We start from the raw sequence: 23,141 nt of genomic DNA, 5'->3' as shown, positions 1-23,141 counted from the left end.
TTCCCACTCCACTTACCCTCCATTCCCAACTATCCACCCCAGTCCCTTTCCCTTTGGTAACTGTTAGTCCATTCTTGGGTTCTGTGAATCTAGTGCTGTTTTGTTCATTCAGTTTCTCTTGGTTCTCCTTTTCCAGATGCTAGTTAAATCATTTGATACTTGTCTTTCTCTGCGTGGCCTATTTCACTGAGCATAATACCTTCTGTCTCCATCCATGTTGCTGTAAATAGTTGGATGTGTTTTCTTCATCTGGCAGAATAATATTGCACTGTTCATCTTCTGATGGTCACTTAGCTTGACTATTTTGAATAGTGCTGTGATAAACATAGGGGTGCACATGTCTGTTATAAACTAGGTGGCTGCATTCTATTATTTTTTCTATATAAATGTATGTATTCATTTCTGTACTTATTCTTTATTTATTTATCATTAGTCAACAACTACATGAGTAACATGTTTACTAGACTCCCCCATCACCAATTTACCAAAAGTAAGGGACTAGGAAGGCTGGTTGGGAAGGGAGGGAGAAGGGTGTACAGGGGGCATTATGGTTAGCTCACATAATGTGTGGGGAAATCCATGAGGAAGTCAGTATAGTACAGAGAGTTCAAGTAGTGATTCTATAGCATCTTGCTACGCTGATGGAGAGTGACTGTAATGGGGTATGTGGGGGGGACTTGATCTGGGGCATGTAGTAACCATAATATAGCTCATATAATTGTAGATTGGTTATTGTGAACAGTGCTGTGATAAACAGGGGTTCACGTGTCTTTTTTAAACTGGGCTTCTTCTTTCATTCTTTCTTTGTGTATGTATGTATGTATTTATTTATGCAATCATTCATTCATTTATCTGTCTTCTATCAATCTATCTGTCTATCTTTCTATCTGTCTATCTATCTTTCTGTCGTTAATATACAATTACATGAGTAACATTATGTTTACTAGACTCCCCCCATCACAAAGAGGCCCCCAGAAATCCCATTGCAATCACGATCCATGAGCATAGTAAGACATTGTAGAATCACTACTTGCTTCTCTGTGTTGCACAGCCCTCCCTGTGACCTCCCTCCCACATTATACGTGGTTATTGTAATGTATGCTTTCTTTCCCTGTCCCCTTATCCCTCCATTCCCAACTATCCACCCCAGTCCCTTTCCTTTTGGTAAGTGTTAGTCCTTTCTTAGTTTCTGTGAATCTGGTGCTGTTTTCCTCATTCAGTTTCTCTTGGTTCACCTTCTCCAGAGGTTAGTAAAATCATTTGATAGTTGTCTTTCTCTGTCTGGCTTATTTCACAGAGCATAATACACTCTAGCTCTATCCATGTTGTTGTAAATGGTAGGATTTGTTCTTTCATTATGGCTGAATAATATTGCACTGTTTATCTTCTGATGGACACTTATCTTGGCTATTGTGAAGAGTGCTGTGATAAACATAGGGGTGCACATGTCTTTTATAAACTGCTGCATTCTATTATCTATCATCTATCTATCTATCTATCTATCTATCTATCTATCTATCTATCTATCTATCTATCTATCTATCATTATCTCTTGTTACATGGGTAACATTATGTTTACTAGACTCCCCCCATCACCAAATTACCAAAGTTAAGGGACTAGGAAGGCTGGCTGGGAAGGGAGGGAAAAGGGTTGAAAGGGAGCATTACGATTAGCTCACATAATGTGGGAGGGGTTCCACGGGGAAGTCAGTCTAGTACAGAGAATAAAGGAGTGATTCTATAGCATCTTACTAAGCTGATGGACAGTGACTGTAATGGGGTATGTGGTAGCGGGGGGACTTGATCTGGGGAGTCTGCTAACCATAATGTTGCTCATATAATTGTTGATTAATGATACTGAAAAAAAAACCCGTATTCCTGACTAGATAACGATTATACCCAGGATGAAAAAAAAGATCGGAGAGGCGAGGGTTGCAGCAGCGTGAGCTCAGGGCGGGCGTCCCGCCACTCCTTGGAAGCTGCTGCGCTCTCCCAGTCTGTCCGCAGGGCTTCCCCGGCCTCCCCCATCAGGCAGCGCTCCGCGGTGACCCCGGGGTCATTTTCCCAAGGCGCCTGCGCGGCATCCCCGCCGGCCTTCGGCCCTTGCGCGCCCTTGCGCCCGCCCGTCCCTCCCGCCCTCGGTACCCTGAGGCCGCTTGGCTGCCAAGCCGTGGTCCCCCTGGGCCCTCCTCCAGGGCGACCTCTGGGAACCTCAGGGCCGGGGACCTGCGAGTGCGAGCCGCTGGGGCTGCACAGATGAGCGAGGCCGGCGCGGGCGCGGGCTCCAGGAGCGCTCGAGGGTAGGCCTCCTGCCCCGCCTCGCCCTGAAGAACGCTCCTTCCTCCCCAAGAAGCGGCGAACCGCCTGCTGCCGCCGCCGCCTCCGCCTCCACCGCCTCTCCCTCCATCGCCGCTGCTCCCGCGTCCACCGCCGCTGCCCCCGCCAAAGTTCCCTGAAGGCCTTCACACGGAGGAAGGGTACAGGTAAGGGGGCGGCCCTGCGAGAGCGGCCGCTGACAGCTCCCCGGGCCCGCGCGCCTGCCCCTCATCGCCGCCTGGCTCCACCTCGGGGCGCCCTTGCCTCGCTCGCGCCCACCTCCCGAGCTGCGTGCCTGCAATTGTAAGTTTTTAAGTGCTGCTAGATGATTCTAAAAGAAATAGTTTTATAATTGAGATAAATTGACAGATTGCATTTCGTTTTAGGTGTACTACATAATGATATATGTGTTACACATTGTGAAATTACAGCAGTAAGTTTAGTTAACATCCATCACTATATATAGCTAGGATTCTTTCCTTGGGATGAGAACTTTTAATATCTACTCTCTCAACATTTAAATATACAAATGCAACATTGTTAACTATATTCACCATGCTGTATATTACATCCCAGGACTTGTGCATCTGGTACCTGAAAGTTGGTAACTTCTGACCTTCACCCATCGTGCCTACCCCCTACCCCTCCACATACCCACCTTCTCTGGTATTCACCAGTGTGTTCTGTATATGTATGAACTCTCCCTTTTTTCTTCTCTTTTGTTTTAGATTCCAAATGTAAGTGATACCATACAGTATTTGACTTAGTTCACTTAGGGTGCATCCATGTTGTTACTAATGGCAGAATTTCCATTTATTGGTAACTGAATAATATCACATTGTGTATATATATATATATATATACAACATTTTCTTTGTCCATTCATCCATCAGTGGACACTTAAGATTGTTTCCATGTCCTGGCTATTGGAATAATGCAGCACTGAACAGAGCACAATTTTAAGATTGTGATTTCACCTCCTTTGAAATACTCAGAAGTGGAATTGCTGGATCATGTGGTAGTTCCATTTTTTATTTTTTACTGAAGCTCCATACTGTTTTAGATAGCAGCAGGACCAGTTAACCTTCTAACAGTGCACCAAAAGGGAACCCTTCCCTCCACATCCTTGCCAACACTTGGTATTACTTGCCTTTGTGATAATAGACATTCTAACAGGTATGAGGTGATATCTCATTGTGATTTTGATTTGCATTTCCTTGATGATTAGTGATACAGAGCACCTTTTCATGTGCCCCTTGGCAATTTGTATGTGTCCTTTGGAAAAATATCCATTTACATCCCTGCCCGTTTAGTAATTGGGTTGTTTGGTGGGTTTTCTCCCCTACTGAATCACATTAATTCTTCCTATATTTTAGATATTAATCCCTTATCAGATATGTGGTTTGAAAATATTTTCTCTCAGTCTATAGATTGTCTTCTTTATTTTGTTGATTGCTTCCTTTGCTGTACAGAACCCTTTTAGTGTGAGAGAACCCTACTTTTTGTTTTTACTTTTGTTGCCTTCTTTCACTCTTGGTGTCAAGTTCAAAAAACCATCAAGTCCAGTGTCAGTGAGCTTATGCTCTTATGTTTTCTTCTAGGAAGTTCATGACTTTAGGCCTTAATGTTTCAGTCTTTGGTCCATTTTGAGTTTCTTTTTGTGTATGGTGTAAGATAATCCAGTTTTGTTATTTCGCTGTGCAGTTTTCCCAACCATTTGTTCAAAAGACTGTCCTTTCCCACTGTATATTCCTGGCTCCTTTGTTGTAAGTTAATTAACCCTGTATGACTGGGTTTATCTCTGAGCTCTCTATTCTGTTCCGTGGATCTCAGTCTCTGTACTGTACTGTTTTGATTATTATAGCTTTATTGATACAGTTTGAAATCAGGGAGCTTGATGCCTCCAGCTTTGTCCTTGTTCTTTCTCAAAATTTCTTTGGCTATTCAGACTTTCGTGGTTCCATACGCATTTTAGGTTCGTGCTAGTTCCATGAAAAATGCCACGGGGGTTTTGGTAAGGGGTTACATTGAATCTGTGGATTGCTTTGTGTAGTATGTGGTGATAATCGTTTCAGTCTAGGAGCACAGACTCTTTCCATTTCTTTACCTATTCTTCAGCTTCTTTCATCAGTGTCTTACAGTTCTCAGCATACAGATTTTTTCACCTCATTGGTTAGATTTATTCGTGGGTATTTTATTGTTTTCAATGCAGTTATAAATGGGAGTAGTTTCTTAATATCTCTTTCTGATAGTTCACAATTAGTGTGTAGAAATACAGCTGAGTTTTGTATATTGATTTTACATTCTCAATATTATTGACTGCATTCAGTTAGTTGTATTAGCTTTTTGAGTCTTCAGTGTTTTATGTGCATGTGATATACATATAATGATGGTTTTGCTTTTTTTGTTCTTATTTGTTTGCCTTTTGTTTCTTTTTCTTGCTTAATTGCTCTGGGTAGGACTTCTATGACTTTGTTGAATAAAAATGCAGGAGTTGTACCCTTATCTTGTTGCTGATCTTAGAGGAAAAGCTTTCAGTTTTTCACATTGTGGATGATGTTAGCTGTTGTCTTACCACATATGACTTCTATTATGTTGAGGTATATTCCCTCCATACGTACTTTGTTGAGAGTTTTTGTCATGAATACATATTGAAGGATTTCTCAAATGCTTTTTCTGTATCTCTTGAGATGATTATGTGATATATTTTTTAAAGGTTTTTAAAAATTTTTATTAAGGTTCTATTGATATACACTCTTATGAAGGTTTCACATGAAAAACAATGTGGCTACTACAGTTACCCATATAATCAAGTCTCCACCCATACCCCAATGCAGTCACTGTCCATCAGTGCAGCAAGGTGTCACAGATCACTATTTACCTTCTCTGTGCTACAGTGTTTTCCTCATGATTCCCCACCACATGTATACTAAGCATAAAGCCCCTCCATCCCCTTCTCCCTCCCTCCCTCCCCACCAGCTCACCCACACCACTCTCCTCTGGTAACCACTAGTGACTTCTTGGAGTCTCTGAGTCTGCTGCTATTTTGTTCCTTCAGTTTTGCTTTGTGGTTATACTCCAGAAATGAGGGAAATCATTTGGCACTTGTCTTTCTGCACCTAGCTTATTTCAATGAGCATAATAACTTCCAGCACCATACATGTTGTTCAAATGGTAGAATTTGTTTTCTTCTTAAGGCTGAATAATATTCCATTGTGTATATGTACCACATCTTCTTTACCCATACACCAACTCATGAACACTTAGCATGGCTACTGTGAATAGTGCTGTGAGAGATATAGTGGTGCATGTGTCTTTTCTAAACTTGGCTGCTGCATTCTTTTTTTTCTTTTCTTTCATTTCATTTCATTTTATGTTATTTTATTTTATTTATTTAGTTTTATTTTGGTATTATTAATCTACAATTACATGGAGAACATTATGTTTAGTAGACTTCCCCCTTCACCAAGTACCGCCCACAAACCCTGTGACAGTCACTGTCCATGAGCATAGTAAGATGCTGTAGAATCACTCCTTGTCTTCTCTGTGTTACACATCCCTCCCAGTGCCCCCTCCTACATTATACATGGTAATCGTAATGCCCCCTTTCTTTTCCCCTTCCTTATCCGTCCCTTGCCACCCATCCTCTGAAGTCCCTTTCCCTTTGCTAACTGTTAGTCCACTCTTGGTTTCTGTGATTCTGCTGCTGTTTTGTTCCTTCAGTTTTTCTTTGCTCTTTTACTCCACATATGAGTGAACTCTTTTGGTAATTGTCTTTCTCCACCCAGCTTACTTCACTGCGCATAGTACCGTCTACCTCCATCCACGTTGTTTGCAAATGGTAAGATTGGTTTTCTTCTTATGGTGGAATAATATTGCATTGTGTATATGTACTACATCTTTATTGGTGCATCTACTGATGGACACTTTGCTTGTCTGTTGTGAATAATGCTGTGATAAACATAGGGGTGCACATGTCTCTATAAAACTGTGGTGCTGCATTCTGTCTTATCTATGTATCTATCTATGTATCTATCTATTTTCTATAGTCTATCATCTATTTTTCTATCTATCTAATCTGTCTATTTATCACCTATATCTGTCTATTTATTTATAATTAATCTACAATTAAATGAGTAACATTATGTTTACTCAAGTCCCCCCATCACCAAGATCCCCCAAGATACCCCATTGCCATCACTGCCCTTCAGTATAGTAAGATACTGTAGAATCACTACTTGTCTTCTCTGTGTTGTACAGCCCACCCTGTTCCCCCCTCCCACATTATATATGCTGATTCTAATGTGCCCATTGTTTCCCCCATCCTGATCCCTCCATTCCCACCCATCCACCCCAGTCCATTGCCCTTTGGTAACTTTTAGTCCATTCGAGGGTTTTGTGAGGCTGCTGCTGTTTTCTCATTCAGTTTTTTCTTTGTTCTGATACACCAATGATGAGTGATGTCATTATATATACATATATATGTAGGCAAGAATCACTAATGTTTGCTAAGATGATGCAGCTCCCCACAGCTGGGCAGTGCCCGCCATCTGGGGGTGGAGTTTGCAAGAGCAGCACTGTTGCCTGGAGATTCCATGATGTCACAGTGGTGCCTCTTTCCTAGACACAGAATGTGTATGCTTAGAGGAGCAGCTGTGATTCTGGTGAGGTGGACACTGACCAACTTGACAGCATCAGGTAAAATGGAATCCAGACCCAAGGTACTGTGTGTTTCTTTTTATTTTGGTGTCAGTACGAAACAGTTACAAGAGCAACATTATGGTTACAAGACTACCCCCATTATCAAGTCCCCACCACTTAGCCCGTAAGAGTCACTGTCCATCAGCCCAGGAATATGCTGTAGAAGCGCTACTGATCTTTGCTGTGTTATACTGCCTTGCCCATGTGTGCCACCCACCCACATTATGTGTGCTACTCATAATGCCCCATTTTCCCTCTCTTCCCTCCCTTCCAACCCATCCTCCTCAGTCACATTTCCTTTCGTAACCATGAGTCCATTTTTGGGTTCGGTGAGGCTGCTGCTGTCTTGTTCCTTCACTCTTTCTCTTTTTTCTGATACTTCATAGGTGAGTGAAATCATTTGATGCTTTTCTTTCTCTGCGTGGCTTATTTCACTGAGTATACTACTCTCTAGCTCTGTCCATGTTGCTGCAAATGGTGGAATTTTTTTTTATTATGGCTAAATAATATTGCCCTCTTCATCTTCTGATGGACACTTAGCTCGGCTATTGTGAATAGTGCTGTGATACACATAGGTGTGCATATGTCTTTCTTAAACTGGGCTGCTGCATTGTTTCTTTATGTATGTATGTATGTATGTATGTGTGTATGTATGTATTCATTCATTCATTCGTTATCTATAAATCTATCTATCTATCTATCTATCTGCCTATCTTTCTGTCATTAATATACAATTAGATGAGTAACATTATGTTTACTAGATTCTCCCCATCACAAAGATGCCCCCAGATACCCCTTTGCAGTCAGTGTCCATGAGCATAGTAAGACTCTGTAGAATCACTTCTTGTCTTCTCTGTGTTGTACAGCCCTCCCACATTATATACGCTAATCGTAATGTGCACTTTCTTTCCCTCTCCCCTTATCCCTCCATTCCCAACTATCTACCCCAGTCCCTTTCCCATTGTTAACTGTTAGTCCATTCTTGGGTTCTGTGAATCTGGTGCTGTTTTTTTCATTCAGGTTCTTTTCTTTCTCCGTCTCCAGAGGTTAGTGAAATCATTTGATACTTGTATTTCTCTGTGTGGCTTATTTCACTGAGCATAATACCTTCTATCTACATCCATGTTGTTGTAAATGGTAGGATTTGTTTTCTTCATCTAGCAGAATAATACTACACTGTTCATCTTCTGATGGACACTTATCTTGGTTATTTTGAATAGAGCTGTGATAAACATAGGGGTGGAAATGTCTGAAATTAACTGGGCTGCTGCATTCTGTTATTTTTAATGTGTATGTATGTATGCATTCATTTATGTACTTATTTATTCTTTGTTTATTTATCATTAGTCTACAACTACATGAGTAACAGTATGTTTACTAGATTCTCCCCACGACCAATTTACCAAGGGATAAGGGACTAGGAAGGCTGGCTGGGAAGGGAGGGAGAAGGGTGGAAACGTGTCATTACGATTAGCTCACATAATGTGGTGAGGTCCCACAGGTAAGTCAGTATAGTAATAGAAAAGTCAAGTAGTGATAGTGTAGCATCTTACTATGTTGACGTACAGTGACTGTAATGGGGTATGTTGGGGGGACTTGATGATCTGGGCAGTCTAGTAACAATGTTGCTCATATAATTGTAGATTGGTTATAGTGAATAGTGCTGTGATAAACAGAGTTGCACGTGTCATTTTTAAACTGGTCTGCTGCTTTCTTTCTTTGTGTATGTATTTATTTATTCATGCATTCATTCATTTGTCTATGTATGTATGTATGTATGTATGTATGCATGTATTTATGTATGCATGTATCTATCTACCTATTGTTTGCTTTGTGGTACATTTTAGAGTCAATGTGTATTTACCGTGCCTTAGCCTTGGAACCAGCCCTTACTTGTTTTAATGGAAAGTGGTGTCGAGAAAGCAATATCTGGGTAGTAGGGGTGTTCATTGCTATTTGGTATCATGCTCCCAGGTATTCCCAGTGGACAGAGCTAAGAGCATACATTATCACAGACAATTACCTTTATGTTTATTTGTATACCTATCTTGTATATGGAAAGCTATGAGTTCATTCTGATTTCTCTAATTCCAATCCAACACCACAGGATTCATTTTTTTTCTTCCTTTCTGTGTTTGTAATGCCCTTCTTTGGTGGTGAGAAACAGGGCTATTTATAGTTTTTGCTATTTATTTTTGCTATTTATATATGTGATCAGTCTCACTGTATGTACACAGTTTCAGTTATTGCTGACAAATCCTCTCTTATTACTGAAGACTGCTTACTCTCCCTCTTGGGCCCTTAGACCCCATGCCAGTTTCCCCTGCACTCTTGGGGACTCACCTCTCTCCTGCTTATGCTCTGACTTCTGGTGGTGAACTACCCCTCTCCTGATTGCCCTCCTCACCCTGTTGGTCTTCATACCATACCAGGTTGCCACTCTTTATTTGAGCTTTGACAGCCCATTATGGGCTACTGTCGACCCCCCACCCCACAGTTCCTCTTCCTACAGACAGACCCTTACCTAATGTATTTAAGGCTGAATTTCTCAAGAACAGAAGGAAAATGAAAGGGAAGAGTAAGAGCTCCATTATGTTTTGTAAAAATTCCCTATTCCTTCTGACTCCAGTGGAAATGTATTACTCAAATCAAGGTATAAAGAAACAACATTTCTTGACTGATAGATATAATATAAGACTCTGTACTATTCCCATGTAATAGTAACAGCAAAGGAGAGGAAATATTCAGCCTGAATGGCATTGAAGAAAGGATAATAAGACAAATATATTCCAGTCTTGCGGTCAGCAGATCTGATACATTAATCTGATTATTACATGTCACAAAAGAAGGACACATTGCTTGGAATCTTTGCATTTTTTTTAAAGCCTCTTAGCTGGCTTTTCAAGGGTTCCCAGAGCTATTCTGACAGGCCTTTTCCATCTCAGATTCTGTAGGTCACAGACATCTGGCACTGCCTTCTTTGCTGTAAGGCTGTGCTCACTAGAATGTGCTTCCCAGGCTCTCTTTGACCTCAGCAGAAAGCTCTATTATCTCAAAGACAAAGTATGTAGGGGGAAGGCATACTTGTGTGCATGGTAGTACTTAGGGATCAGTCTAAACTCTACCCATGCAGATGTGTCATCCCCACTGCCCCTCCTCCACATTCTCATCCCCTGGCATTCCTTCTGAATGCTGAGTTCAGAGGAGCTGGACTGGAATAGGCAGCCACACAGCTCCTCACTGTGACCTGGTCAATGTCTACAATGTAGGGTCTTATAACATTGAGTTTGGTCAAGTTCCGGCATCAATGGGTACCAGTCCGGCATCAGTGGGTACCAGTATGGGAACCTAAAAATAAACCAAACAGAGGAAGCTTCAAAGATGTCCTGGAAGGTGAAAGGGACTAGAAGTTACAGAGGGCAGTGGGGTGACTTCTAATGGCCCCATGGCAGCAATCAGAAATTCTTAAATTGCCAGGAATGTCATTGAATACTGTACATGCTATCTCAAGTGGGGACAGTACTGAGCATCGTGAATATAATAGTTTTTCAGAATTCAGAACAGGGAAGCGTGTGTGTGTGTGTGTGTGTGTGTGTGTGTGTGTGTGTGTGTGTGCATGTAGAGAGGGATGCCTTGTGGTGTTTGCTCTCCAAGGAGACTTTGATGTAGTCAGATCCCAGGCCTTGATGTCTTCAGAGCCCAATTTCATCAATAAATGACTTACCAGTTTTTTTATATCCAGTAAATAGCTGACCCTAGGTTTGATGTGCAATTCCACCTGCTTATTAAGGCTTTAATTTTGTCTCATGTTGCCAAACTCATTATGTCTAAACCAGACTCATGAATTTTCCTCACAAAACCACATGAACACCCTGGGCTTTTGTTTGGCAGTTATAGTTACACAGACTGAAAAACCAGAAATCACGTTCTATTCTTTCTTCTCTGCCAAGGCCTCTCAGTCACCAACAACAGGCAAGTTTTTTCCAACATCTTTGCCATCAATCCTTTAATTTCCTACTGCCTGTTTTTTAGTTCAGACACTAATTGTCTCACACTGGACTGCTCTAACTTAGCCTCATATTTTAGCAAATATTTTTTATTTAATGGAGAAATGTTGATTGACACCTATGTATTAGAGTACTTCTGTATACTGGTACTATAACCTATGGGTCATTTTGGGTTAATTTTTCACAAAATTAGAATCATAATTAGCATAAAACCATTTTCTCCATTATGTTATGAAGTTTTATGTGCAGTCATGTTCTATTTTGGAATAAACAATTCATATAAATTTTATGAAAATCATAAGGCACATAGGAGGGCCAAGTTTTCCCTCTCAGCAGTTCTCTTAGTCATTCAGCCAAGTGTGCCTGGGTGGACTGAACCATAAAAGGAAGTGGGAGGTGAAAGGGATTGCCAGTAGTTACTGTTTTTTTTTCACTTGATCTTGATGTATATCATATATGTGTTTATGGTTAAAGGCTGCTGTTGTCCATTATAACCAAATGAGTGTAGTCTTTATTGGAATCTGGCAATATTTATCAAAACCAATATAAAGATCATAAGTTCTGATTGTAAAATAGCATCTTCCCTTATAAAATCTGTTTTAGCTTTACAAGCTAAGTAACAGATGTGGAGGACTATAGAGTGGATTGTTTGAGGCAAATGAAGCTACCTTAAACTCACATGAAAAAACGTAGAAGCTGCTTCTTATTCCTCTTCGCATAATTCTGAGCATTTATAGTATCAAGAAATATTTAGGAGGTAGAATAAGGCTTGGTGGTGGAATTGAATGGATGGCACAAAATAGAAATATGAGGTTTTTTGGTTTTGTTTTTATTTTGATTATGAGAAATAATACTGAATCGTCATAACAATGGAAACAAATTTGTTTGGAAATTTATCAGCCCCTCTAGGCACTTAAACTCTATAATGAAAAATTTACTCCTTCTAACTCTGCCACTCCAAGTGCCTTTGGAAAAATAACTTATTTACATTCCCATCTAAAGATAAGACATGATCACATTTGCCACCAGATATTATTGCAAAATTCTTTTTGGCCCTTTATGAAAAGTTCTGTAGAGACATAAGAAATGAAAACATCCTAGAGTACACAAATATTTATACTACTAGAAAAAATAATCATTTGCTTCACTTAAGTTGTCATCAGTGCATTTATAAAGGATTATAAGAATTTTTATAAGTCTCAATGGTATTAGTAGGTATCTAATATTAAAAAAGTAAATCCAATTTCATTTAAAGTTAAAGGCAGGATGTGAAATATAATGGAAACAGTGCATAACTACTTTAATGCTTTTTTAAAAAGCTATCTTTATATTTTAGCTAAATACTTTCGAAGCGTAAATGGTTGTCATTGTAAGTCCCTAAAATACAAATGGCTTTGACCTTTTAGAATATTGTTTTTGAATTTAGTTACCACTGTAAACTTTAAGGGTATGATTTTGTTTTTTATTATCAAATACCTCTTTCTTCCTGCCTTATAATAAGAAAGGACACAATTCTTAGCTCCAATACCAAATAGAATAAGTATGACCGTAATTTCATACAAAGGCTGAATGGCAAGGTCAGATTTAAAAGCCACAAGGAGATTAGATTGGCACAAATGAATGTATTTATGTATTATATTCAATTGAATAGAGTTGAATTCTGTGTATGGTGTATGTGTATCAATGGGTACTTTTGGAAAGCTGTTCTTTTAGGTAGCAATTAGCTGTCATTGACTGAGTTTGCAAAGTACAGCAAGGTCATAAATAAACAGTACAGTAAGACATTCCGCTTAACCCAGATTATAAATGAAATCAGTCACAGGCTGTTTATATTTGTGATGTGGGGGGCATACTGATAAAGAGAAGAGATGCACAAGGGTTACTGCTAAGCTTGTGCTTTAGTTATTCTACAGAAAGAGAGAGAGAGGCAAAGACAAAAATTGACTAATGGTGTGAGATTCATTCCTCAAGGAACCCAAATCATAAGTGCTGTCCTAAAGCTTCCCCACTGGTTATAGTTTTAAAAGAGATCACTTACCTTCTGGAGCTGTCATCTGGCAGGCAGCAGGGTCTGTGCAGAGGGAGAACAACCACAGAGCAGCGCAGAAGACAGCACTTCCCAGTACCACAGCATGTCTGGGACCAGGCAAATGTTTTGGTACACCAGTTCTGCACTTCTTCACAGTTCATTCATAGGGTTTACACTGAGAAGGGAGTAGTTAACAGGGATGGGGCCATCTGTGCAAGGGGAAGTCTGAATATATCAAATAGTCAAAGCATCTTGGAGTCCTTTGGTCATATGTTTTCTTAGGAGGAGTTTGTCAAGATGGACTCTGATGAAGTCAGGTTCTTCTGTCTGTGGGAAATAAAATGGAAGGTCTTGTTAAAGAGACCTCTAACGTCAACTTTCCTCAAGCCTGGAAGCCCTCAATGATGGGGTAGGGCCGAGGGGAGGGTATCAGGGGTAATGGAGATTCACAATCAACTTTCTGATTGCTGTGCATCTGTCTTTAAAGAGGGAGTAAATCAGACTTCAGTTAAGAAACAAATACAGTGCAGACCTTGGTAGTAAAGAAGAGCAGACCTGTCAAGTCCTCATCCCTAAGGTATTAAAGTTGAGGTTCATTCACAACTAGTTTGCTCATGACTGGCTTCCATCCTGATGGCAAAAGTCTGTTCTGACTGGTTGATACCAATTGTAACTGCGTTGACCATTATATCTGCTGGAATTTTTGCCAGCCCATGGCCGTTAAGGAGCCTAGGAAGTTCACAAAACTGTTAGCTGCAGTTAGATTGGGAGGGATGGAGAATGAATTGACCATACATTTTGGATCCAAAGATGCAAACAATTTAGCCATATTTTTTTCTGTGTAGTGAATTAAGTATTTTCCTCCAACCAGAGCCAAAGGCAAGAGAGGAAAGATCTGGGAGGATACAGTGTCTGTGGTGTGGTCCTCCTAGGCATGCCCTAAAGGAGTGCCGGAGTGTTTGAGCCTTCCCCCTCCCCTCATCTGTGAAGCACTTCCCTTCAGATTAGTTCTAATCCTTTGCTCCATAACATATACTGCTTTTTACTAATGGTTATAGTTTTACAAGTGTGTGTGTGTGTGATCCTTGATGGTAGAGAGGAAACATGTCATTTCCTATTACCTTTGTTTGCCACGCCTTGTATATTGCATCACTTTGTGTTGACTGATAAATTAATACAAATAAACATAGTCTTGCCCAGGGGATTCCATTCTTTCTATGCCCTACTCTCCTATTCCCTACTTTTTCCTGAAAGATGAAGGCTCTGCCAAGGACCCTCAGCAGGCCCCAGTGTATGGATTTAAAACTGCATGGGGCATCTCAATTGTTTATTTAATGAAATTTTATTAAAATGCGTATTTTACCAGGAATCCCACTGAAGTCTTTACAGGACCTAGAGAGGAAAAAAGAGCTCACATCTTGTGAAAGTGTATTAAATTCACAAAGAGGAGAGGTGCCATTGGACAATCTTTTCTTGGACATGGCCTTGGGTGTTCTGTTTCGTACTGTTTGGGTAGGTTATGTGGGAGATAGGGTGGATATTTTCAGCTGGTTTAGATGTTTGAGGTGGGGATGTGAGAGGGATTGAGTGAGACTTCTGTGTGATAATGCACAGAGAATCTTAAAGCTCTCTCTTCTTTACCTGCCTATATGGAAAAAGCACCCAGTCAAACTCAGTCATCAAGGGCAGTGATTCAGTCAGACAGGAACCACAGGAAATATTTATACAGGATGGTCTGTTATGTGGAATCTGTGGAAACCAGACCACCCTTCCTATGGGTCAGCTGCCAAAGTCCTGAAATAGATGGAAGCACTGGGACCTTGCTGTTCTGGTATTTAGCCTTGCTATGCAGCACATAACTGGGGGGAGGGCTTCACTCCCATCATGCTTCCCTGTGGGTCTCTCCCATCCTCAGTTTACTACCATTCCTTCATTTCCTCTCACACGCTTTCATCCTGTTTAAACTTGGGAGAAAACAAGGAAAGAGGAAAGACAGGAAGGGGGATCCAACAGGCCTTCATCTGAGAAGACAGCTACCAGCATCAGGCGCTGTTGGTAGCTTCAGGCCTTCCCGGGGCAGCTCCAGACACCTCCTCCAATTGTTGACTCTTACAGAAAGTTCTTTTTCCCTGTCACGTCCCATATCCCAACCGTGGATTTTGTCATTCCTTGTGCATTGTGTTTATGCAATGAATTTTCTTTCCCTCACCACTCTCCCCTGTATACAGACACAAAAATCCCTGTAAGATATTTATCTATATTTTAGAATTACAGTAGAAATGTACATCACTCCAGTGAGTACTTCTCAAAACAGCACCAACTAGATGGGAGTTTAAAGGTGATCTAGGACAACCCGCACCTTTGAGAGGCCCAAAGCGGTAAAATGACCTTCCCCCAAATCAAATGCATCCCAAACAAGGGAACCCAAACTAGAATTAGTACAAATGCTTTGTGAGGACTGTCTGTCGTCCTTGGCCCTTGCAGCCAATCAATGACCAATAATTGCAACATGGCTTTGAAACAAGGTATTCAAACTCTCTAATAATCAAGAATGATGAGGACAAAGATGAGGAATGCAGAGGTGCCTCGGGCTCAGGTACACTCTGAAATGTTAAGTCTGCTGAAACCCCACAGGAAATTAATGAAGGGAGCTTTATTCTGGGGCAGAAACAGCTAGATGGCTATTGTAATAGTCAAGACAAACTCCTGACCTTTCCATCTGTCAAGTTTTATTGCCATGATTTAAACATTATGGATCTCTGTGAGCCATTATCTGCATCTCTGCTGTAAATCACACTGAGAATGTTCTACAGAGTTACAAGAAGGAAAAAGGAGCAGCTATGAATAGGACATACAGCTTGTTGTTGCCAAACCGTTTTTCAATAATGGATAAAAATTCAGTCCCCCCAAACCACATGTGTCCCTGCTAGTGTTCCCCATTACATCCTGCCACCCCAATTCAGTGGATTACCCACCAGTGACAGTGATTTGTCAAGTTCAAGTGTGACATGTTGAAAACCAGGGTACAGACTATCAGAGCTTTTAGGAAGGTACACATGATTTTGTAGAGATGCAGATTGTTGGAGGGGATTCTCTTAGCAGTGTTCTTTCTGTGGAGTCCTAATGAGAATGTCTACTGCTAACAGTTTTTTATATTAAAATATTCCATTAATTTTTTAAAAAAGCGTGAGCAGCAGTGAAAGGGCATGGATTCCTTCCTCTGATACCACCCTGAATTAAGAAATACAGTAAGGCAAATGATTCTGTACTTCTATCATTTTTCAGTGTTCACAAATTCTTGAACTTAAAATCAGTATATGATTTTGATAATCAGTGGTCATGCTTTCTCATGGAGGGCCTTTAATTTCAGAGATGACAACAAATGTTACAGGACACTTTGGAGCTAAACCACTATAATCTAGTCTGGAGCTAAACCACTATAATCTAGTCTTTATAGATAATTGAAATCGACTTTTTTTTTTTCCAACTCTGTTACCCTGGAGGTAATCAGGAGGTACTGTCAATAAAACAGTCTCTGGGCCAATCACATATATTCCCATTGCTTCAAATCAGTAATTCTGATTGACTTATTTTTCATCTCCTTAGTGATCCAATCCAACCTTTTGTCAGGGGCACAATGGCATCAAGAGGATACAGTTTTAGGGGCCAGGGCATATGGGGCCAACTCCTGACCTTGAAATGGACTAAGGACCTCTGACAAGTCAGTTTACCTCTGAATCTTGTTTCCTCCGTCTGTAAAATGAAAGCATTGAATTAAACAAACTATAAATTTTCTTCTAGTTTTAGCATTCACTGTGTCTGAAATGGAAAGAAGAAAAGCAGAAGAAAGGAGCAAAACAGCAGGGATAGACCACATGATAGATACTTCATGCCTTCATAGTTGGCAGTCAGCAGCACCAGAGACATGAAATCCTGCCTCTGGCATCATTTTAATCTGGGATGAGAGCACTCACTTCCTTGCTAGGACAAGATCTTATTCCATATCAAATATTACAGTTTCTTTAAAAGCTAAATTTCAATTAGTCATAATGCACGAATCCCAAGATACAATCAGGATTGGATCACAAGTCAATCACAGAGTTAATCACTGTATCTAACTTCTTCCAAGATCATTTTCTATACTCATGCATGAATTCTCATCTCTCTCGTTGTCTCTTTCTAGACAATCATTGAACTAGGTTTTAAAATAATGAACTAACCTTCTGCAATTTCCTACTCAAATCTGAGGTACATTTTAGTTGAGGGTAGTTTTTCTAGTCATTTAGCCTTCTGGTGAGTTGTGCTCAGTCATATTTATGTATAAATGCTCCATCATCTTACACTGAGAAACTCATGCCCGGTGAATGTCTCATGAAATTAATTTTGCAAATTAGCTGTATTTCTGGCAATCCAACCCAAAATAGAAGGCCCTTTGCAGAGTATGAAATGGGGGTTAGGGAAAGTGGCACCTAGTTTGCTCTCAGAATCAGAGTTGCCCAAGAGAGAACTTGCCTTTGGCATTCCTGAAGTGGGAATACACCGCATTTCTGTCAATGTCCTGGGGCCTTTCTATCATGGAGACCCATGAAGTTCTTCTTGAGAGGTTGTGATAGCTAAAACAAGAATAAGAATATGGCTCCTTTGACACCAGTGACTACATTCCCTTGGATGGAGCCGAAGACTTGCTTGGTAGCAGGTTATGTCATAGTGAAGCCCCAATGCATTTGTCAGTAAGATTCTCAGCAAGCTATCCCTACACCATTGGCAATCATTCTCCTGCTCTTGATGGCAGCATGATGTAACAGGGCACATCTAGTTGCACAAACCCAGCAAACTTTACTGGGTACCTGTTTTGCATCAGGCAGATTAACTTAACTGAATCCATTAAGTTAATCACCAGTAATCTTTATCTCTTAAGAGCACTTAGTTCAATCTAGGGTCCATAGAAACCTTCTTGGAACAACTGATGCCTGCAGTGAGACTTAAAGGAGGAAAAAGAGTCAGCCACATGGACAAACCCAGGGAAAACTTCCCTAGAGAAATCTAGAACAGGGCAGAGTCTGGAAAATCTCCACCGCTGCAGAGAAAGGCAGGCAGGCTAGTGTGAGCAGAGCATGAGGTGGCACTTTTTTCTGTAAAGGGCTGGCTAGTAAATATTTCAGGCTTTGTGGTCTGACACTCCTGACAGACTCAGTTCTGTCGGTGTAAGATGAAAGCAGCCATTTTGCAGTGTGCCAGTAACATTTTATTTCCAAACCAGGCAGCTGGCAATATTTGGTCCAGGAGCCATCATTTACCGGCCGGTGCAGAAGGGCATCAGTTGCTTGTAGGCAGAGCAGCATGGTGACTGGGAAGGTCGAGGTCTGTGGTGGCAGGACTCCTTTGTCAGGCAAAACAGCCTGGATTTGCAGCACTTGACAAACAGTTGGGGCCTGAGCTGCCCATAGCAAAGCCAAAGGCTAGATGGTCTTCTTACCTCTTCCTGAGAGGAAAACCGCCACCAAGCAAAGGTGTTGGCTATTTATCTCTTCTCACAGCATGCCCAGACTTCCTCCAAGGCCTTGCTTGCTCAGTTGGCACAGTAGGAGGTTCCAGGCGAGGCCAGGGTCTTTCCTGCCTGTGACTGTAAGCAGCACTGTCTCTTTCCAGTTCTCCACAGGCATCTGGAGACAGGGGCATAATAGGATTTTTTATGACATTTGTTCAGTTCAAGAACAGGGGAAGGGGAGCAGGGGCTCTGATAGCACCAGGGATCTTTTGAATGCATGGACTTTCTTCCCTCACAGAGAGATTTGGGAAATCAGAAGCATTTATGCAAATGTGTATACCATGATGTTACGATTTTCCCTCTCTGTAGACTCCTGCTCCAACCAAATTTGCTGTGAGCCCAACGGAGAATAATTCAGCTCATTCTCTCATTGTGTGACAATTTGGCTAGCTCCCTGCCACACAGTCATAATGTACCTGAAGTGAAATCATTTCTGTGCTCTTCTTGTAGTTCCAGGTGAGAAGGGAACTGCAAGGTTGTCAAGTCTCAGAGGAGCAGGACAGGGTTAGACCCAACTAGACAAGGAAGGCTTAGGGAATGAGTTCTTTGGGTAATTAAATCCTCCATTTAAAACAAAGGGTCCTACAGCCAGAGGGAGGGAAAAGGGGAAACCAACACTATTACCTGCTCTGTCTTATTTGATGCTCCAGACAACCATGGAGGGAGGTACATAGTGCCCCTATTTTCTGATGAGGAAACCAGACCTTTGAGATGGCTAAGCTAGGCTTCAAAGCTAGGCCAGTAGCACAATTATCTTTTCAGCATATGTTTTTGCTTTGACAAATTCAAACAGTTACTAAATTTATGAGCCAGTATCATGAAGACTGAGATAATACTGAAAGGTGATGGGCATGCAGTTTCACAGTATTACTAGAAGTCAAGTCTGTATCATAGCCTCCCAGGGAAGAAGAAACTTCAAAGGTTATCTAAGCTAAGCATTAGTATGGGGGGTCACTGGAGCCTTGGTGACGCTGGTGGGCACGTGTTGGTAAGCCTGTGAACTACTCTACCGTTAGAAATGTTAAGTGGTAGTATGAAAGCAGTCCAAACTAATTTGGGCTTTGAAATAGAAACTTGGCTGGTAAAGGAACCAGTTAAAAATGACCCTTCAGAGCACTGCAAAGGATGGTAGGAGTTCCAGCCCAAGGTGCTTATAAGTATCTTACAGTATTTCAAAGCTTGACATGATTGGGAAACTAAATAATCAGCTTGAAATCTCTATACAGTTTCTCAGGGCCTCATGTGAGAAATGTAACCTCTTCAATTATAAAAGGATATAGTGGGACCTACCATAAGGTGATTTACGCCAAGATGTTAGGAATGCTGACTCCACAGGGAATTCTGCCTTCAGATAACTCCCAAGCCTTCAACTTCAGCCAAAATGCCATGGAAAAAATTTTTTTAAAGGCATGAATATAACCGTGAAAGAAATTCCTAAAATACATTGGGGCAATCCACGAATAGTGCGGGCCTTCTGAAAGAGTAGAGAAATGTTTCACAGAATATAACTTTAGACCTTGAGTTTATCCTTGGGCCGCTCTAAAGGGTACACTGCCCCCAAGAGAGAGAGGGGATGCTCATATGACTGAAGGTAAATGCTTCCTCCAATGTCAAGGAAACTTGGACCCTTGTAAATTGTTTTTTTTAATGGTCTACACATAAATATAATTCAATTAAACAATTATGAAATGAAGGCTGGGACAGGTCAAAAGTCTCTGTTAGTGCTAATATAAATCTTTAAAGTATTAATCAGCAGTTGAATTCAGTGTGACTATAAGCTATGACAAATAATCACCAAACTGAAAATGCCTAATAGCAAACCCCAAATGTGAAGTCACTTGTTAAACTAGTTTTTAACCTTATCAATTGCAGTTGATAAAAGGATAAATTGATGTTAAAAAATATAAATGAGCAACAGAAAACAGAAACAGTAGGACATTGCTAACCTGCAGATAGTACTCCCTAGCTTTATATTAAGGGTCTTGGAATAAAAGTTTGAGAACCATGAAACAGGCCATCATCAAGGTTGTTGGCTTGTGCTTAACTGCATCTGAGACTGTTACCTTTTTCAGATATATTGTGTATACTTGTGGATAAAGAATAGAAGGAAATCATGATACCTGTTCTGGTCCAGCCATCCGGTTTTCCCTATTTCTGCTTTAATCAGTCCACCCAGAGGTGAGCATGATTGCCCACCAAGGAATGTGTATGTCATGAGCGATGACACAACACATCACCAAGGAGTATGAATAAAATGTATTTAGTATTCACACCAAGCTGAGGTTTCCCAGGAAAAGAAATCTCACTCTGGGTTTGTTGAGGAGGTGACCAGGAGGGTTGGGATGAAGATGGGGCTTTGAGCTTTTATTGTGGGTGATGGGTAGAGCTGGGTTGGGACCATGCACTGAGCCAGAGGCCATACTGTTTGAGATTCCTGACTGACCACAGAGGCATAGAAACTCTCACAGGTCTTCTTAAGTTGGTTGCCCAGATAGGGAGCAGGCAAGGAAGAAGGGTGGGGACCTCAAGGTCAGCAGTGGTCAAACATAAACAGTGGACTCAGCCTCTTCATTGCCAGCCCTTTGTGTCATCCTGGTTCGCAGTCCACAGAGCTGAATCTGTGAGATCTCAAGGAATCTTCCACTGGATTCCTCTTGATATGAAGTTATCCAGACTTGATTTCTGTTCCTTGCAATCAGGGATCTTGATTGATACCAGCAGAACCAGCAATTTCGGAAAACTTTACATGCCATGTCAGAGTAAACAAATGGACAAACAAAAAACTGTGAAGAAAAAAAATATTTCCACAAATGCATGTTCTTTGTGTAGCAGCAATCATAGCAATTTTCAGGGGTCACAATGTTGGAAGACATCTTAAGAGGTCATTTAGTTCAGTCTTGGGCACAAAGATGATTCAGATGCATGGAATCCCAGAGCTTGAAAAAGCCCAAGAGATGAAGAAAACCTTCCATATACTGTCAGATATTTCTTCCCTTGGAACTTTCCTATTCCTCCTCTGCTGGCTACTCCAGATCATGCCTGCTATTTAAAAGGGAACGGGAGCAGCCCTGTGAATATTCCATTGCCATGGCCCTGCAGTTGCCAGCACCCACTCACCGATGTCTTATTGGTGGGATACATTTGGAAAGAATCAGGGACACCAAATGAATGCCTGTAACTGACTTACTAAATTTGAAACAAGGAAGATGTCACTCTGGGATGACCTAATTAAGAATTATTTGGCTGGTTCTTAAAGAATGGGGAGGATTTTTACAGAGAGAGAGAGTGGAGTGTGGGAGACATCCCAGTACTGGAGGAGCTATTTGAAGCTTTTCAGGCAGAGGAGGAATGAGGATCAAAGCCATGTTTAAGGACGATGAATCTGACAGTAGTGTGTAGGCTGTATTGGAGATGAGCGGTGGGGAGCCTAGAAATAGCAATAGTTCAGGCAAAAGTGATGAAAAATGATCTAAAGTCTTGAGGGATGGTTGGTGATCCCAGGTCTGCAGCCCTGATGGGTCATGAACAGAGAGGGAGAATTTACTCATCTCAGTTAGGAAGCAGCTCTGGTGTCCTGATTGAGATCCAGAAGATGTGACCAAGCCACCAAAGACCACTGCTCTGTTCATTGAACCTGGCCCTGTATACATAGGCAGGCAGCCAAGCCAGTGTGATCCCAAAGCAGACAGGCCACTTGGGACCACACAATGCTTGGCAATGGTATGTCCTTAATGAGGCTTTGTTAGATGAGAAGTTCTGATTGAAAATAGTGTGTTTGAAGAAAACAGTAAGGAATTCCACAGATGCCTTCATCTGCCTTGCCAGAACCTACTCAACCAGATAGGACCTGAGACCCATGAAAAGCAAGTTCATTTCCTGCAGGGTGATGGGATCAGCATTCCTGCCTCTGGTCCTATTGAGCCTGGCCTCCCAACCTACTGTTTCCCTGCACATGAGAAGCTGATTGCACCTGTTACCAGGCTACTGTGGCTGCAGGACCTGTCCTAACACCCCTTCCTCACCCAACTCCCATCTCACACACACAGTTGTATGGGGCTGGGATGGGTAAGAGAGACATTCACATTTTAGTGTGAAATCTTTTAACTAAACTACATATTGATATTAAGAATCAGGGTTACTTCCAGTCTATGTTCATTTTGGTCTACTAGTCAGACTGTTTTGCCTGAATTAAATAGTCTTCTGAGTAAAGCAAGTAGTCTAATAGATATTTTACAGAACAGACCAAATAGTTTACCATATTGTCTGTACAGGTCCTATTACTGAAAGACAGACATTCCACCTTCCTGAATATCTTTAGGAAGACTCAGACCTTGCTATCTTACCACCACATTTTTAATAATGATCTTTTTTTCTTTTCTATTACTGCCTACATCCAACACATTTATGTGTAGCAAGTATATCTTCTTTGTCAAAGAGCTTTAAACTCACTAATCTGTTAGTCCATAAGCCAAAAGGAGAAAACAGGTTACCAGCTTTGACAAACTTAGTAAGGGAAAATCATGAGACAAGGGAATGCAAA

At 41.1% G+C, this 23,141-nt stretch overlaps 1 protein-coding gene across 15 annotated transcripts in view; it reads left to right on the top strand.

Annotated features, from left to right (window-relative positions):
• Positions 1-23,141, top strand: part of LOC140844947 (uncharacterized) — a 205,728-nt gene that overhangs the window by 96,877 nt on the left and 85,710 nt on the right. For 5 of the 15 annotated variants that reach the window (XM_073218347.1, XM_073218159.1, XM_073218127.1 and 2 more), the window contains exon 2: positions 2,351-2,619. The exons of 1 other annotated variant lie outside the window; for it this stretch is intronic. In XM_073218347.1, the coding sequence (XP_073074448.1) occupies positions 2,351-2,619 (269 nt within the window). Of the gene's footprint in view, positions 1-1,891; positions 2,620-6,104; positions 6,158-6,940; positions 7,038-23,141 lie in introns of those variants that run through there. 9 more of the 15 variants (XM_073218597.1, XM_073218658.1, XM_073218281.1 and 6 more) reach the window with 7 other exon arrangements.

This window comes from Manis javanica, chromosome 1, assembly GCF_040802235.1.
Source record: "Manis javanica isolate MJ-LG chromosome 1, MJ_LKY, whole genome shotgun sequence".
NCBI classification, from domain to species: Eukaryota; Metazoa; Chordata; class Mammalia; order Pholidota; family Manidae; genus Manis; species Manis javanica.
Note: the sequence above shows the minus strand (reverse complement) of the source record. Positions and strands in the feature narration are given on the sequence as shown.